The sequence below is a fragment of the Anolis carolinensis genome, chromosome 4 (genome assembly GCF_035594765.1).
Source record: "Anolis carolinensis isolate JA03-04 chromosome 4, rAnoCar3.1.pri, whole genome shotgun sequence".
Lineage (NCBI taxonomy): Eukaryota > Metazoa > Chordata > Lepidosauria > Squamata > Dactyloidae > Anolis > Anolis carolinensis.
Genome location: NC_085844.1, coordinates 136,051,709 through 136,070,116, shown reverse-complemented (window position 1 = coordinate 136,070,116; position 18,408 = coordinate 136,051,709). Strand labels below are relative to the sequence as shown.

The 18,408-nt window shown below is 40.8% G+C and overlaps 3 protein-coding genes across 4 annotated transcripts in view; 2 read left to right on the top strand and 1 right to left on the bottom strand.

Moving 5' to 3' along the window:
- Positions 1 to 4,836: 4,836 nt before the first annotated feature.
- On the top strand, positions 4,837 to 10,196 carry LOC100558866 (SLC35A4 upstream open reading frame protein). Its single transcript, XM_003219893.4, has 3 exons — positions 4,837 to 4,981; positions 9,129 to 9,227; positions 9,499 to 10,196. Exons 1-3 carry the CDS (start codon positions 4,967 to 4,969, stop codon positions 9,694 to 9,696), a joined length of 312 nt encoding a protein of 103 aa, XP_003219941.1. The 5' UTR covers positions 4,837 to 4,966; the 3' UTR covers positions 9,697 to 10,196.
- An 85-nt stretch (positions 10,197 to 10,281) lies between these two features.
- Positions 10,282 to 11,489, top strand: slc35a4 (solute carrier family 35 member A4). Its single transcript, XM_003219979.4, has one exon. It carries the CDS (start codon positions 10,282 to 10,284, stop codon positions 11,254 to 11,256), a length of 975 nt encoding a protein of 324 aa, XP_003220027.2. The 3' UTR covers positions 11,257 to 11,489.
- A 3,276-nt stretch (positions 11,490 to 14,765) lies between these two features.
- LOC100560969 (kinesin-like protein KIF17) overlaps positions 14,766 to 18,408 on the bottom strand; it is a 30,462-nt gene continuing 26,819 nt past the window's right edge. For both annotated transcript variants that reach the window (XM_062977853.1, XM_016993075.2), the window contains 2 exons: positions 17,366 to 17,533; positions 14,766 to 14,969 (listed from right to left, as the gene is read on the bottom strand). In XM_062977853.1, coding sequence (XP_062833923.1) covers positions 14,766 to 14,969; positions 17,366 to 17,533 — 372 coding nt within the window. The remainder of the gene's footprint in view (positions 14,970 to 17,365; positions 17,534 to 18,408) is intronic.

The following is an 18,408-nucleotide window of genomic DNA, read 5'->3' as shown; positions in this document are numbered from 1 at the left end:
TCAGGCGACCAGGGCCGCCCCCTCCTCCCCCCCCCCCCCCCCCAATCTAGTGGGCCCTTATGTAGATGCCTTTCCAGATCAACAAGAGACATGGTGCTCCTCTATTCTGCTTTGGTCAAACCTCACCTAGAATAACATTGTGTCCAGTTCTGGGCATCACAATTCAAGGATATTGACCAGCTGGAAGGTGTCCAGAGAAGGGTGATCAAAAGGATCAAAGGTCTGGAGACCATAAATCCCTATGAGGAGTGGCCTAAACAGATGGACATGTTTAGCCTGCAGAAGAGAAGGTTGAGAAGAGGCATGATGGGCATGTTTAAATATTTGAATGGATCTCATAAGAAACAGACTTGTTTTCTCTGGTCCTAGATTCTAAAGAAAGCTCAAACTTGCGTACAGTGGTACTTACTTCACATGCCAGTAAGGTAATGCTCAAGATCCTGCAAGGTAGACTCCAGCAATACATGGAGCAAGAGTTGCCAGATGTCCAAGCTGGGTTTAGAAAAGGCAGAGGAACGAGCGACCAAATTGCCAATATCCGCTGGATAGTGAAGGAAGGCAGGGAGTTTCAGAAAAAACATCTATTCCTGTTTTATTGACTATACTAAAGACTTTGATTGTGTGGATAAATTGTGGCATGTTCTTGGTGATATGGGGATACCAAGCCACCTTGTCTATCTCCTGCAGAATCTGTATAACAACCAAGTAGCAACAGTAAGAACAGACCACGGAACAACATACTGGTTCAAGATTGGGAAAGGAGTATGCATACTTTCACCCTACCTATTCAACTTGTATGCAGAACACATCATGCGACGTGTGGGGCTTGATGAATCCAAGGCTGGAGTTAAAATTGCTGGAAGAAACATTAACAACCTTAGATATGCAGATGATACCGCTTTGATGGCTGAAAGTGAGGAGGAGCTGAGGAGCCTTATCACCAAGGTGAAAGAAGAAAGTGCAAAAGCTGGGTTGCAGTTAAACATCAAGAAAACCAAGATTATTGCAACCAGACTGATTAATAACTGGCAAACAGAGGGAGAAAACGTGAAGGCAGTGACAGATTTTGTATTTCTAGGTGTGAAGGTGACTGCAGACGCAGACTGCAGCCAGAAAATTAGAAGACTTTTACTTCTTGGGAGGAGAACAATGACCAACCTTGATAAAATAGTGAAGAATAGAGACATCACACAGGCAACGAAGGTCCGCACAGTTAAAGCAATTGTATTTCCCGTAGTAACCTATGGATACGAGAGCTGGACCATAAGGAAGGCTGAGCGAAGGAAGATAGACGCTTTTGAACTGTGGTGTTGGAAGAAAATTCAGAGAGTGCCTTGGACCACAAGAAGATCCAACCAGTCCATCCTCCAGGAAATAATGCCCGACTGATCACTTGAGGGAAGGATATTTGAGACAAAGATGAAGTACTTTGGCCACATAATGAGAAGACAGGACAGCTTGGAGAAGAGAATGATGCTGAGGATAATTGAAGGAAAAAGGAAGAGGGCCTGAGATGGGTGGATGGTACCCTTGAAGTGACTGGCTTGACCTTGAAGGAGCTGGGTGTGGTGTTGGCCGACAGGGAGCTCTGGCATGGGTTGGCCCAATAGGTCACTGAGTCAAAAGCGACTGAATGAATAAACAACAGATTCTGGGCCTCGGAGCACTGGGTTTAAATTACAGGAAAGGAGATTCCACCTGAACATTAGAAAAAATTCCTAACTGTGAGAGCTGATCAGCAATGGAACTCTCTGCCCCGGAGTATGGTGGAGGCTCCTTCTTTGGAAGCTTTTAACCAGAGGCTGGATGGCCATCTGTCAGGGGTGCTTTGAATGTAATTTTCCTGCATGAAAGGGAATTGGACTAGATGGCCCATGAGGTCTCTTTTAACTCTGTTATTATTCTATGATTCAGAGGGCTCTAAGTCAAGCTGAGGGCCCGGAGGTTGGCAAGAGACAAGTACGCTTCCTCTCTCCACAGCCCGCTCCCTCCCTGTGTGGTTCAAGCCAAAGCAACTGTGCCCCTGATAACAGGTACTGTGATTCTAGTCCAAGGCTTTCTGATAAGCCCCCAGGCAAAGCAGTGTGCTGGATCATTCCTATACAACCATGCTCAGGAATAAAAAAGGAGATTATCAATAAAACTGTAAATATAAAAGTCAAATGGTATATGTTTGATCCACAAAGGCTCCTAAATGTTTTGATGAATCTGAACCAAATGGCACACATAACCATCATAATCTGATTTAAAACAACTGCGGGGTTTGGTGAGGCTGACAAAGGATGATTGGAGTTTAACGTTCAGCTACATCCAGAAAGCTATGTGAATCCCACTAGAGATGTCTCTGGGCCAAACCTGCTGTTAGCTCCAGCTTCTGCCAACCTAGCAGTTCGAAAACATGCAAATGTGAGATCAATAGGTACCACTCCGGTGGAAAGGTAACGGTGCTCCATGCAGTCATGCCGGCCACATGACCTTGGAGATGTCTACGGACAATGCCAGCTCTTCGGCTCAGAAATGGAGATGAGCACCAACCCCCAGAGTCGGACATGACTGGACTTATTGTCAGGAGAAAACCTTTACCTTTACCTAAACCTTTTAAGTGGAGGGCTAGTTCACAGTCCCTGAGGCTGTTGAGGGAGCAAACTATAGTTTGAAAAAAATATACTAATTTCTATGCACATTGCACATATCTTATTTGTAGTCCAAAAAAAAAAAATGGAAGAACAGTACAATGTTTAAAATGAAGAACAATTTTAACCAACATAAATTTGCCAGTATTTCAATGAGAAATTTGGGCCTACTTTAGTCAAGTTAATTAGGATTGTTGTTATTGTGTGCCTTCAAGTTGTTTCAGACTAAGAGTGTCCCTAAGTCTTAAGTTTCTGGTTGGTGCATGGGTTTGTGGGACCCTTGGGCAGCTGCCTAATGTACCCATGTGTTAAGATAGCACTGGGCTGACCCAGTTCCAAGGAGGTTTCCCCAGAGTAAGTCTCACTGAATCTGACAAGACTGACCAATAAGGAAACTCACACAAAACCAAGGAGGATGGCCCCATCACAACCATGCCCTAGATGGTTATTAGGTGCTCTTAAATGGATTTCAAGTTCACACAGGGTGTCTCTACACTGTAGAATTAACACAATTCAACATCACTTTAACTGCAAAGGCTCGATGCTATTAATTCTGGTTTTCCCGGGTCTTTAGCCTTCTTTGGCAAAAAGTGCCAGCGCCTCTTCGAACGACAAATCTCAGGATTCCATAACACTAAGCCATGGCAGTTAAAGTGGTGTAGAACTACAGTGTAGATGAGACATGGGCAAACTTTAGCCCTCCAGGTGTTTTGGATTTTAACTCCTACAATTCCTAACAGCATACCGGCTGTTAGGAATTGTGGAAGTTGAAGTCCAAAAAACCTGGAGGGCCAAAGTTTGTCCATGTCTGGTATCAAATAGATGCACCCATACACTCTCCCCTACAATTTCATCTGTCCCATGCTTTCCCTCATATACCTTCACCCATTTCTTCCTTCCTTTCTTTTCCTGTCCTTCTTTCCCGTTTTCCTCTTCCTTTCATTATTTTTCATTCGTTTCTTTCCCTTGTAGCTTTCCCTCTTTCCTTTCTTTTCCTTCATTCTCTCCTTTTTTTCTCCCTTCCTTCCTTCTCCTTTCCTTTCTTTCCCTTGCTTTCGTCCCTTCTTCTCATCTTTCTTTCCCAATGTCATCTTTCTTTCCCAATGACATCAGAGGGCCACTGTTGCGACGTAATGAAAAATCAAAATGTGTAGTCCACACACTGCCTTGCCAGAGAAAGAAGATATGTGCCACGCAGGTGAACACTAAAGAACAAGTGGTTTATTCTTCTTAAACCCAGAACAGCATATGTACAGTGTGCTCAGTTGCACCAACTCACATAATGTCCTTTTATGAGAGATTTAAAATAGTCTTTAGGCACTTCCACACAGCCTTTTATCCCAAATCATCAGGGCAGAAAATCCCACATTATCTGAATGTGGACTCAGATAATCCAATTCAAAGCAGATAATGTAGGACTTTCTGCCTTGATATTCTGGGATAGAGGGCTGTGTGGAAGGACCCTTTCCTTTGTCCATATGGATAAATTTCTTCCAGCAATTCATGAAGCAAGAGGACACTTCAAAATCCTGTGTCTCTGGGCCCTTCCTCACAGCCCTATATCCCAGAATATCAAGGCAGTATATCCCACAATATCTCCTTTGAACTGGGATTTTCTACTTTGATATTCTGGGTGATAGTTTCACATAAAGTAGATGCGACATGCTGTTGACACCGCCACCCCCACCCCCCCCACCCCCATTTCCCCCAATCCCTCCCGCAAAGTAATTGCATCTTCTTGCGTCATTGAAACGAAAGAGATGCTCTGGGGACATGGATGAGGTCTGAGCATGCGCAGACCTTCCAGCCTGACGTCCCGCGACCAAGATGGCACCCGGCTTTGGTCGCAATGAGCGAGGCGAGATTATGCTTTTCGGGCTCCAAGAGTCCCTAACTGCGGCTAAAGTAGAAAGAATCCAAACAGAGACAAATACAGCGTGACTTCCATCCTTATGGGGCCAATTTGAAAATATGTCAGTCCTCAAAAGTTAAAGTGGTGTCTGAGGTGAGAAAATGCGCGGATTCCTATCTTCTCTTTCAGTACATTTGAGCTGCGGAGTTTGGAGGACTCCAACTCCCAGAAGCCCCGGCTAGCGTGGCCTGTTGTAAGGAATTCTGGGAGTTGAAGTTCAAAAGCTTGGAGGCTTAGCTGATAGCAGCGCCGCCCAGGCCCCGCCCCCCACTGCTTTAATTGGGTGTTTCCACTTCAAGAAACGGAGGAGGGGAGAAGAGGCTGAAATAACCAGACGCTGGACCGGTTTGCGCATGTCTGTAGGGTTTGAGTTTAGAGTGCGCATGCGCAAACGGCGGCGGAGTAGTTTTGGGCAAGGAAGATGGCGGACGATAAGGTACGAGGCGGGTGGAGATGGCCGTTGAAGGTTAAGGCGCTCTCGTGGCCCTTCTCCCTTTCTGGCGCTGAGGAGGACTCCAGTCCCGCCCTGCTTCTTTTTTAGGTCGGGGTCAGAAAAGAGAGGGGGCATTCAACCTCATAGAGGGGCAGTCATGGGAGGGCTGGAGGCGAGGGCGCGAAGTTGGCCTGCCACGTTGCCCAGGCCCCTTTGGCTGAAGGAGGGCTCCAGGTAGGAAGAAACCAGTGTTAACAGTAGATTCAAAACCTAGGTCAGAATTCAGTCTGTTGAGAAGCAAGTGTAGGGCAACAAGCTGGGGAGGACTGGGTTCAAATCTCCACAAGGCCCCAGGGTTGTTCCCTGGCTGCTCTTCGGCCAGAGCTTTCCAAACATTTCATGTTAGTGACACACTTTTTTGACCTGCATCGTTTTGCGACACTGTTGTTCAGTTTTATTAGCGAACCAGAAATTAAACCCACCCCTTATAAGAGATACAAGCACATATATAAATTGTAATAACAAAATGTATGGAGATGGAAAACATATTTCATTGACACCTTTCATTTATATTTTTAACACTACATGATGTGAATTGTTGTTAGTTTTCTGGGTTGTATAGTCATGTTCCAGAAGCATTCTCTCCTGATGTTTCACCTACATCTAAGACAGGCATCTTCAGAGGTTGTGAGGTCAGTTGGAAACTAGGCAAGTGGGTATATATGTGTGAAATGTTCAGAGTGGGAGAAAGAACTCTTTGTCTGTTTGAGAAAAGTGTGAATGTTCCAATTGGCCACCTTTATTAGCATTGAAAAGCCTTGCAGCTTCTGCCTGGGGGAATCCTTTGCTAGAAGGTTTTAACTGGCCCTGATTGTTTCTTGTCTGGGATTGCCCTGTTTTTGAGTGTTATGCTTTATTTAATGTCCTGATTTTATTGTTTTTAAATGCTAATCAAAGTGGCCAGTTGCAACATTCACACCTGCCTCAAGCAGACAAGAGTTCTTTCTTCCACCCTGGACATTACGTAGATATATAAACCCCACTTGCCTAGTTTTCAACAGATCTCACAATCTCTGAGGATACCTCCCACAGGCATGGGCGAAACGTCAGGAGAGAATGCTTTTGGAACATGGCCATACAGCCCAGAAAACTCTCAGCAACCCAGTGATTTCGGCCATGAAAGCCTTCGACAACACTATATGATGTGTTCACTTATGTTACGTAAACTTAGAGATTTCTCCATATGTTCACACAACATACCTACATGCCGAAGCTGACACATTAACATGTTACGACTCACAATTCAGAAAGCTATGTCATAGGCCAAGAGGAGTAGGCCTTTTCCTGCATTATTTGCAACATTTCTGCCCCGCCTTTCTCACCCAAGGGGATTCAAGGCGGCATTATGCAGGCTGATTACAAGGGGTGTGCAAAACTTGGTTTCTAATTAGCTTTTCTAATTTGTTAGATTTATACATAAAAAGTGATATTAAGAAACGCAAGAAGAATCAACTATATATTAATTTGGATTATGTGGATACATAGCTATTGAGTTCTGTTCCGAGAGGCCAAAAAAAGTACCTTAATGCAAACCAGTTTAAAAAAAATATTTTCTGTGTTTTATAGTAGATATCTATGCACTTTAAGTGCAAGGAATATTTATTTTATTTATTTCATACATTTTTATTCCGCCCTTCTCACACACACCCCGGGGGGGGGGGGGGGACTCAGGGCGGCGTCACAACCAGCTATCATTAGATGACAAAAGGTTATAAAAACAATACAATTAAAAACATAATTAAAACATCAGTTATAAAAACATCATTTAAAAATTGCACAGAAAGGACTGAGAAATATTTTAACCACATAAAAAACTTAAGATTCAAAACTCTGGCCTAGGACTTTTGGATGAATTATGTAAGTCTCGTAAATAGCGCCAGGTCTCCATTGCGAGCTCTGCTTCTCCCCCAGAAGGGCTGGGTTTGGTTTCCCCCAAAAGGCCCTGAGGAGGATGGTGAGGTTAGAGTGGAGGAAGAAGCTCTGCTCTATTCCCCATAGAGGGCATCAGGGGATGCCTAGCTTGATGGCTGGGCAAGGAAGAAGCCACTCCGCACATGGCTGGCCCAGAGGCAGAGACCACACTCACACTGGGGCTTTAACACAGGAAGTGAGCATAATTCTGGGATATGTAGTTTAGGGCAGGACCTTTTGAATTCTCTGGTACTGCTGACCTGGTGGCAATGCAGCACCTGCGTTTTAAAAGAAACTTCTCCAATGTGGAGAGGGAAAACCCAAGCGCTTTAATACAGGCAGCAAGCAGAATTCTGGGAAAGGTTGTTTAGGGCGGGGCCTTTTGAATTCTCTGCCACAGTAGTCTTCGCCTTCGCAAACTTCATTTCCCAGAATTCTGCTTACCACCTTGTGTTGCCTCCTCCTCCAGCATGTTCGTTCTCTAAAGGGATTTTGAGATAAAAAGGGATTGTTGGGAGTTGAATCAACCCTGTGAGGTAGGCAAAGTTGAGAAGCAGTACCTCCAAAGTTTACCTCGTTGGTTTTCTGTTGTTATTATTTCAAAGGCTGGACAGGCGTCTGTTGGGGGTGGTTTGACTGCTTTTCTTGCCTAGCCCAAGGGGGTTGGACACCCCCCTCCCCCACCCCAGCGCAATTACTTAATGAAAAGTAACAAAGTATTAGTTGCTTCGTTATAGTTATGCTACAGACCCCTAACGATATTTTAGAAACACTTTAGAAACAATTCTCTGGGGGGCCCTAATTTAGTAATGAGTATTGAAACATTTTTTCATTGATCGCACAGGCCTACTGAGCACCTCTAATTCAGAAATCTGAAATACTCCAAAATCGACTAAGAGAAAATGTCATCTTTGCTTGCTGGTGATTCAGTCCACACAAATTTTGTTCTATCCAGAAAAATGGGTTTTTGTATGAAATTACCTTAAGGCCACATGTATATAAAATGTAAACGGAATTCATATTTGCCATAGACTTTCGTCCCATTTCCAAGATATTATGCATACAAATATAGAGATTCCAAAATCAGAAAGAATCCAAAACGCTTCTGTTCCCAAGCATTTCTGATAAGGGTTATCTCCAACCTGTAATCCTGTTTCAAGAAGCTGCCCCACTAGGTCTCTCTTGTCCTTTAAACAGAACTCCAGTTTCATTGGGTGTTTCGAGGATACTTTTTCCACTTGTTTATGACGGGATCTACACAGTTCCAAACTGAATTATATGACAGTGTAGATCCAGTCTATATGAAATGTGTCTCTAAGCATAATATTATTCAGCTATTACAATTATAGTTTTAGGATGTTAGACATTTTACTTCTGGAAATTGCTTTTTCAATATCTATAAGTTGGTAAGATAGGATAGAAACGGGTTAAGTTAAAAAAAAGTTTAAAAAACAAAACCAAACCTGAACTGTCTGGATGATTTGCCTCTGCTTGTATAGCTCTGAGCTATAGTAACCATTACCAGGTTTTACAGGGAGGTGAAATAAGACTTTTGTTCCAAATATTTAGTTTTGTAACAGTCCAAAACATATTCAAATTGACTGTATGTTAGTTTCTTTCAAGATTATATTATATCTGTAAATAAACTTTTTATATATTTGCTGACGACCATAACAGTGACTGATAAAATGACTAGGAAATATACCCATTGTAGCATAGTTTGATGTTAATTATTTTACCCACAGTTTAATGAAAACAAAAGGGTTGAGTGTTACCTTCTGTATTCTTAAAATTCATTTTGCATTAAGCTTCATGAAAAGTTAACTAAACCCAGTAATTTTATTTAAAACATTGAATTTCACTTTTGAGCTCAAACTTGCAGAAGAAATTCAATTGAAGTCTAAATGTAAAGTGCAAATAGATTAGTGACTAGTAGACTCAGTTTCCCATACATGAACTACATCGTGGTAAATTGTGTTATAAGGGCGTATGCAATTTGTGGTAAGCTCTCATAAACATGTTTAGGCAGTCAAAAATGCAAAAAGCGACACAATGGCTTACAATATTAGGCACACAGTTAGAATTACTGGGTACCCTTCTTTTGGTCTTTGCTTTATAAAACAACAATATTAAAATACATGTAATAAGGATTAATGCTGTGCTTGTTTCCAATATATAGGACTCTGTACCGAAGCTGAAAGATCTTGCTTTTTTGAAAGATCAGTTGGAAAACTTGAAACAAAGAGTAGAAAATGAAGTGCAGGCTGGTGTTGGACAGGTAAAAGTGGAACTGCTTAATTATATATTTCAACTTTATCTCCCAAAAGGCAATAAAGTTTGAAATGTCCACCCCAGTAACTTGATAGAGTAAAAAATACTGTGTTTTATATGTTATTCCCCATGTAGAAGTATAGAAAATGTGTATGTGCCCCCCATCCTTGAATTGATTATAACTATTTATAACAAACAGTGAACAACAGAATCTTGTCCTAGTTTGATTTTTTGTTGTGTTTAGATGTCATTGGCCTATTATTTGTTTCCTTCTGCAGGAAGGTTCTTTGCTGGCATCTCCATTCCTCAAAGGGTTCCTTGCTGGGTATGTTGTAGCCAAGCTCCGATCTTCAGCAGTTCTGGGATTTTTCGTGGGAACTTGTACTGGCGTGTACGCTGCTCAAACTTATGCTGTCCCTAATGTGGAAAAGACTATCAAGGACTACTTCAACTCATTTAGGAAAGGACCAGATTAAAAGTGGACTCCCCATGCAGTGATACACTCCAGGGAATACTGCTTCTCATCTTAGAATTTGTCAACTAATGCAAGTCTATCTTGGTCTTAAATGTTTGGCTCCCTGTTCATATTTGCTAGGAAAGTGGATATAACGGAGGAGTGTGACATTTCAGCTGGTCTGATTGCAATTATTCTCATTTCATTATATCATGAAAGCTATGGTTCCTTTTTCAGCCATGCTGGGACTTGGATACTTTTAGTATATTTGCTTGAACAGCTGTGTTTCTTTTTCTCTGATATATTTATCATTCTTATGGTATTAAGGACAGTGGTTAGGCCATTATGCTTTTGTGCTTAAGACTAGAACCTATCAAATACCGCTGCTTTGGTTTGTTCATATTTGAAATATCCCTTTCCCTTCAATCATGCATAAATATTTAACTGACATGTGCATCTCACCATCAGTTACTCTTTTGCTGATTTTACTCATTAAACATGTCATAAACTTGTTTCCATGAAGATGATGTTAAAAGGTCAACATTTGTATTTTCTTCTCTAAAAGGTTATAGATTGACCTTTCTACTTGCCTCTCCTCATCACAGCAATGCTGTTGGACAGAGGTTATTGTACTATTGGCCGCTTGGTGAGCCTTGCTGGTGCTCTGTTACCTGAGAAGGTCCTGTGGGGACTGATGCTGATTCTGTCTGTTGTGATATATGGTTCCCATGCTCCACTCTTGACTCTCTGTAAAGAAAATGGCCAGATCCCATTCAGTGCCTCTTCTGTGGTGGTTTTGATTGAGTTAACAAAGCTAGCGCTTTCCTTATTTTTCTTGCTCATCTGGGACTGGAAACAACTAAGGATCTCCGTATCATGGTATCATGCTGCACCTTTTGCTCTCTCGGCTTTGCTGTATGCAGCCAACAACAACTTAGTGGTTCATTTACAGGTGTTTATGGATCCTAGTACGTTTCAAGTACTAAGCAACTTGAAAATTGGAAGCACTGCCCTTCTTTTCAGTTTTTTCTTGCACCAAAGACTGACTCTACGCAAGTGGCTAGCCCTTGGCCTGCTGACAGCTGCTGGAGCATTCTACACATATGGAGGCCTGCAGGACCTAGAGCACATGCCTGCCTCTGACATGCAGCTGCACATTACCCCCATTGGCCTGCTGCTGATCTTGCTTTATTGCCTGATTTCAGGCCTCTCTGCGGTCTATACCGAAGTTGTTTTGAAGACCCAAGACCTGCCTCTTAACCTTCAAAATTTGTTCCTTTATATTTTTGGTGTTGTGTTGAATGTGATTATCCACCTGGCAAGCAGCTCAGTAGCTGGGTTTCTAGAAGGTTTTTCATTTTGGATACTGTTAGTTATTATAAGCCAAGCCTTGAATGGTTTGATAATGTCTGTGGTCATGAAGCATAGTACTAATATCACTCGACTTTTTGTGATCTCCTGTTCCATTATGGTTAATGCTTTGCTCTCAGTCCTCCTTTTTAGCCTCCACCTCACTGCCTTTTTTTTCCTTTCTGTACTATTGATAGGCTTAGCTGTTTACTTGTACTATGGGGTCAAATAGCTTTGATGCTTATATCTTGTGGAAGCCACCCTCAGCCCAAGATGTATTATTGAAAAAGTGTAAAGAATGAAAGTATTATGGATCTTCCGAAAATCACATCTCAATTGCTTGGGAATAGCCTAATTTTGACAGTAAGGAAGGATAGACAATTGGAGATAAACGCTTGCATTCTGCATTTCTGGTATGATCTATCTATGTATGTATACCTTGTTTCACCCTATACAATGAAGATTGCTTTTGCTGTTGAATATTTTGCACAATCTGTTACAATAATAACAGAATGGCAGAGTCCTATTTGATAACCTCCCACTTCCTTGCGATATACTGCCTACCTAATGATGAGTCTCCAAAAGGGAGTGCTTTCTCAATGGACGACAGTAGAATCATTATCTCCCAAGCTTTCATCTCTGTTTATTTGTAACTTTTTTAACCACTCAGTTTTTATTCGGAAAGTGGGCTATCTGAACAGGATTACCTGTTATCCATTCTCTGTAAGGCAGATGTATGGCTTTTGTCATGCTCTTTCCCACAGGGCTTCCAGTCTAGTTATCTGATAAATGTCAAAGTTGATAAAGTGCCTTTTATAGATTGTCTTTTGGCTTTTCTGTACTATTTGTTCCTGAAAGAAGCCACAGCTCCCAGACACTAAATGACAAGAGGTGAACGTCTTTTTAAAAAATCCTTCAAAAAATTGCAACCAGATGTTCCTAAGGTTTTGTTCTTTCCTTCTGAAAAACTTTGTCTAATATGACTCACTTTTCCCTTTCATCTTGCATCTGAATTTGAGGTTTTTTCCTGAATAAGCAGTGCACCATATTTTGTTTGCTTTTTTTTCAACTTATGCATGCAATGGAAATTTGTTTTTATCTGAACTGGACTTCTGATTTTTGGAGGTACAGTAGAGTCTCACTTATACAACATAAACGGGCCGGCAGAATGTTGGATAAGTGAAAATGCTGGATAATAAGGAGGGATTAAGGAAAAGCCTATTAAACGTTAAATCACATTATGATTTTACAAATTGGAGGAAATACAGGCATACCTCAGTTAATATAGTAGATGAGTTCTACTTCATTACTTCTTCAGTGGAAATTTTTAAACAAGAGGTGATTGAGGTAGTGAGTTGTCACAGATTTCTGGACATTTTCATAATACATCATTTAAGAAATGTGTTAAATTGCTCAGAAGTATAGCACAACCTAGCACATCCCTTAGGCATGACCTTGTCATAATAAAAGGCACCATCAAAGTGGAAACCCAATATATTTTAGTCATCAGGATAGACGGAATAAATAGATTGAGGATTTCATATGTTTTGCCAGGAGTTTCCCTTACCACAAGGAATCTTTGTATTCAAAACTAACAATATGCATGCATACATGAACTGAAACCTACAGGTCATGTAAGCCTTGCATTTACCTACAAAATTTTCTACCTGTTAGAGAACACTTTCAGCTTTTCCCCGAAATAGGTCCAAGGATGGCTTTTTCTTTCACCAGCCTCCAGTTTACTTATTTCCATTTTGGTAGCCAAATATATATCTGTGCTTTTATAATATTTTGGGATGGTTGATTTGTTGTATTTTTATTTTGTCTGGCTATTCATGCATGCCCAGTAAGGAATTCTGGAGGCAGTCTATATTTAGGTTGGCACACAAGGCACCAGTGGAATTTGCTAGAGAAGATTCCCACTGTTTGTTAAGGTCAAGCTTTGTCTATTGCATTGTTTACTGCAGTTTAAGCACACTGCTAGTACCCAATGATGAAAGCCTGTCTTTCTAGCAGTTTTTTTTTACCATCCTCCCAATGTCAAGGCTTAAAAAAAAAACCAACACCTTGCTAGACAGGAGGAAGAGGAGACACAAGGGTCTAGCAGGCATTAAAATATCTTTGAAAAAGTAGTTTCACTGTTTATTTACTCAGTGTTTGTTTACTCTGAGGTATGCCTGTACTGAAGTGATTAGAAATGTTCTTGTTGTCAAATGGTACAAATTTGTAGACAAATTTTACAAAATAAGATTAATGTGTTGTCGAAGGCTTTCATGGCCGGGATCACAGGGTTGTTGTATGTTTTCCGTATGTATGTATTGGCCATGTTCTAGAAGTATTCTCTCCTGACGTTTCTCTCACATCTATGGCAGGCATCACTCAACCTCTTATACTCCAGTAACAATGTTGGGAACAACAGGAGGGAGGGGAACTGATTAGTAGCTCTGAATTAAAGTTGTGTATATACAGGATTCCTGGTTGCAGTTCGACCTTAGCATTCTTTGGAGGGTGTTCTGGGATGTGTGTGCTATCTTGCCCATCATTTTAACATTTTGAAGAACCAGTGATTAATTGTATTCACTCAGGTACAATTAGTATCAATGCTATGCATCAAACAATGTCTGATATAGAATAATATTAAAATATTTCCAGGGTTGTTTTTACTTTTTGTATTGTCTGTTCATTTTTTTGCAACAAAAAATTAAAACATTGACCATGCAATGAAATATCAAAATGATTTCTGCATATGAAGAGAGTCGCACCGTTCTGGAGTTGACATTGTTAATATAATTCAGAAGAAATCTACCATCCTTTTCTACGTTTCTTAATGTCAGTGGGTACTTCTGCATTCTTGCTCATGAAAGTTAAAGAAGAAAATATGAAAAGTTGCAGCTGAATATTCAGAAGATGAAAATAATGACAAGTGATTCATATAACCAAAATAGGTTAAAATACACTGGAATAATTAGATTTCTTAGTCTGTAATAATTGAGTCTAAGACACAGAAAACCCACAATGAAAGAACTGGATTAGATCACCAAATTTATGAATATATCTATCATTAAATTCCAAAATCAGAATCACCTGTGCCAAAGTACTGCCTCTGAAAGTTGGACAGTGAATAAAGGTGACAGGGTGGTGAAATGACTCATTTGAAATGTGCTGGAGGAGAATTCTATTTGTGTCATGACTGCTAAAAAGACAAATGAGCAAAAATAAAGGCAATGTGATTTGATAACGGTTTGGATTTGACAGAAAAGCTGTAATAAAAATCGGGGAGGGAGAGCTGGCTATAGTTTTAGGAAGCTGTGATTAACGAAGAGTTCAAGGGTTAATATATTATGTGTCTCAATGAACTTCCACTTGTTAAGTTTTTTTCCACTGTCTCTTCCTGTTTGTATAAGTGTCGTGGAGCCTGGTCATGCTAACCACATGGAACCCACTATAACAACACAGCCACGTATAAAGAGTTTCCTAGAGGATAATATACATAGCCCAGGATAGGGTTAAATGAGGGGAAAGGCTTAGTGAGTGGCAGTATTCCAAGGGTTGGAACTGCAGGATCATCCTGGAATAAGGATCTGCCATGACATAGATCCAAGCGTAATCATTTTCGGCTTGTGTAGAATTGAAATAGCTGCAGAGAGCAAAAATTGGTTTTTCCTGATCGTGTGTGAGCAAGAACTTAGTTGCTAAATTAATTCCAAAGAGTCTGAAAAATAAAAGCACAGATACAAACTTTTAGGTCATGGGATAGTTCTTTAGAGTTTGAAAGTCTGTCTGGGTTGCTGTGTCTGTGAAATCCAGTTGCTTCTGAACTCGCAGTTGTTGGTTCTGAACTGAGAGGGAGATGGCATCCTGGAGGGATTCCTTGAGCAGCTTTCGATATTGCTTTTCAAGGGCATCCATCTGGTCTTCAACATGACTCTTATATGCTCGGAATACCTATAGAAGAGATCCAAAGAGGCTTCTACTACCCAACAGGAAAATTGATATGCCGGCCAGGAAAAGAATTCCTGAACAGTCCCTCTGTAACAAGTGGGTCTGCTGTGTTTTTGAAATACCTCTACCCTATTCAAGAAGCAACCTCAAATACAAGCTGCTTGTATGCTGAACTTTGGCTCATTCTTCTTCCCCTCGAGGCAGGCATACTCTTTCCCTCCCAACTCAGTTATTGCTGCTTTAGCTCAAAAAATAGCCAGTGAACTTACCTTTCTCACTGGAAACACATGAGATACTCTATTTTTACAGGATTTGTTGAGGAGAAGAATGCTCGGTCACCCTTGGACCTCATAGAAGATTTATGTCTTCACATTAGGATGGAGGTGAGGTTGAAACATCATACTTCAGAATGGCCATGGTGTCGTGGGTTTTAACCATCCCACCTTATTACTATTCTGTATAGTTGATGAAAAGGACAATAAGAAATCCCCTGCCTTCCTTTAGTATTCCTTAGCAGGACATGTGTATAGCTCTCTTGTTGCTCAACTGCACTGAATCCCCCTGAACGAAACTGTCCATCTTGTCAATTCTGCCAAATGGCTCTCTTCCTTTAGTGTGGAGATACACAATATTTGTGGCCCTGACAGCTGCATAAGATACTGACCTTAGGACCATAATACATACACAAACCATATACATTTCAGTGTGTACCCAAACACAAATCAATGTATATCAGTCTAGTCAGCCTTTGTATAAGAGTAGATTCTCTGAAATCCTGTTAGTTTCAGCGAACAGTAAACATGTAGGTAACTCCAACTCAGTCTACTCTAGTTGGGATTAACAAGAGTTGGGAAAATGTTACAGTGGGCCATTAAATGAAACACTTTAAGAATCTGTTAAAATCAAGTATCAATATATAGATGCAGAGGCAAGAGAGTGGAGAACACTAGGGACATTTTCACACTCCAATTAATAGCACTGTGGTTCCACTTTTATTGCTATGGCAGCATCCAATGTGATCCTGGTGTATTCTGTTTAGGTAAGGGTTTTCACAACTCAGCCAGAAAGCTCTTCCCGTTTCCTTTAACTTACAGTCAACAGGGTTCTACAGGAGGCAGCCATGGCAATTGAATGGGAATCAGAGTGCTATAACTAGATAGTGTGAAAAGGCGAAAAGGCCCAAAAAGAAAATACATCCCCTGTGCAGCACAAACAACTGTGTTGCCAGTCAGGGGCAATGGAGGTAAACACAAGTGCTTAGGGAAGCCTCTTCTTTTGTATTGTCTTTTGCTTTCTTATCCATATGCTGATAAACTTGGGCTTTACTTCACTTCCTCACTCACCTCTCCCATATTTGAAATATAGGCAGTCTCCAAGAAATTAACAAGATACATTCTGTAGATTTGTTCTTAAGTTGAATTTGTATGTACATTTTTGAAGTTTAACTCCAGCTTTGTATAGCATAGGGAAATCTTCAGAACGGGCACAGGCAGCAAAACAAACAACACTCCTTTGTTGTTTGTTTTGCTGCCTGTGCCCCTGTTCTGAACATTTTCCCACACTTTCTGTCCCTGTGATAATTAGAGTTTGAAAAATTTGGCTTGTTGTGGAAACAAGGATTTGTGACAAAGCTTCAGTGGAGACACCTTTTCCGCATGATAACTCTTGCAGGAGTGAATTTCCCTCCCTAGGGGTAGATTTCTCTCACTTCCTGTTGTCTCACCCGTTTTTAACGATGAGTCGTTTGTAAGTGGGATGTTTGTAACTTGGGGACTGCCTGTACTTGTAAGTTCAAGATGTACATTAGCAAGCTGAAACATGTTCGAAGACATTAAGCAGGGTGATAAAACATCTAGAAACCAAGCTCTATGAGGAATGGTTTAAGAAGCTGGCTATGTTTAGTTTGAGAACAGAAGGTTGAGAGGTCACATTACAGGAAAAAATAGAAGGAATTTGTAATGTTAATGGTTTGATAGGAGAATAGAATGACTCAGAGAGCAAAGAAATGCCCTATATCACAAAATGATAAGGGTTGGAAATATTAAATACTTGGAATTCTAACTCTTGCTGTTCCTTATACCTCTGTTACATCCTTTTTTGTGACCTCTGAGGACAGGAGGAGAATGATTTCTGAACCACAGACAAACAGCTTGTTGCATCCCACATACACTGAAAAAGGGGGACATAGTTACCTTAAAAAAATAAACAGAAATGAACAAAAAATATTGAGCCTTAAAATAGTTAACTAATTTCTTTAAAATAAAAAGACAATTTCCCTCTCATGAGTGAGTTGGTTCAGATCACACAACTCAGAGAGGCTGCCAGTGAGCCACTGAGGTGAATCTTACAAAGTCAAAGCCTTTCTTCAGACAATCACTTTGAATTACAGCATTGCTGACCTGTAGGAAGTGCTGTTTCTGAGCTTTTGCTTCATGTTGGTATTCCTGGTACAGCTTCTCCAGATCTTTTTCTGCTTCTTCCTGTTCTTTTTGCAGTGCCTCCATGTACAAAGTTAGAAAAGGCTTTTCTTTCTGCCAGAGAAGAGCTCCTTCCTGGAATGGAGGAATCTAGAATTCAAGAGAAGAAGAGACCATTCAGATATGCTGGTATGCCATTAGACAAGAGATGTGCAAAGAATGTTTTCATGGTCCCCAAGTTCCCTGATCCACCATTTTCCCCAAAGGTGAACTGCCTACCCTAGAAATCTCCAAGAATGCCAGCTCACCTTTTTAATAGGCTTCAGGTTCTCTTTCTTACAAAATCCCACATGTTTTAACATAGAAAAAAAAATCCCATTTTTAAAATCCAGAATATTTCCTGTTAGGGGGTTTGTCATTTTCGGCAGCCTCTGTGAACCATATTGGACAAGTGCAGTGCATTCTCCATCCCTTTGAAAGAATAAAAAACTTGAAATCTGCTTATCCATAATTTTATGTATTATATATATTTTTATTTGTTTTTTGAGGTCTCTGTAACTTGACTAATGGGTCAGTCTGCACCTGGTTAATGTCACAGATGGTCATCCCAATACTTACCAGTTACAGGTAGCCAACTTCTTACCTCTATCTTGCCTTTCCTCTGCTAAGCTCAAGATTGCTCTCCTCCTCTCCACTGTATCCATGAAATAGAGCTTTGAGGTAGGTCTGTGGTTTCTAACCTTTGATCCTCCAGGTGTTTTAAATTTCAGCTCCCACAATTCCTAACACCTAAAAGATGGCTGGGATTTCTGGGAGTTAAAGTCCAAAACACCTGGAGGACCAAAGATTGGGAACCACTGGGGTAGGTCAAGGTGTGAGAGAGTTACTGGATCGTGGGAACTGAACCCAAGTTTTCCAGTTTCTACTATTGCTGAAGGTTAGGAAAGTTTCTCTCCTGCATGGTGCATGCTTTTGTCTTTAGCTTGATCTTGTTTTTCTTATGCTATTTCATTTCTAAGACAGTT

What these genes read in the sequence shown, in the direction of transcription:
- LOC100558866 (XM_003219893.4), top strand. An exon ending in TGCAGGCTGGTGTTGGACAG is followed by an intron (nt 9,228 to 9,498) that starts GTAAAAGTGGAA and finishes TTCCTTCTGCAG; the next exon opens with GAAGGTTCTTTGCTGGCATC.
- slc35a4 (XM_003219979.4), top strand. Translation starts at nt 10,282, where the DNA reads ATGCTGTTGGACAGAGGTTATTGTACTATTGGCCGCTTGGTGAGCCTT.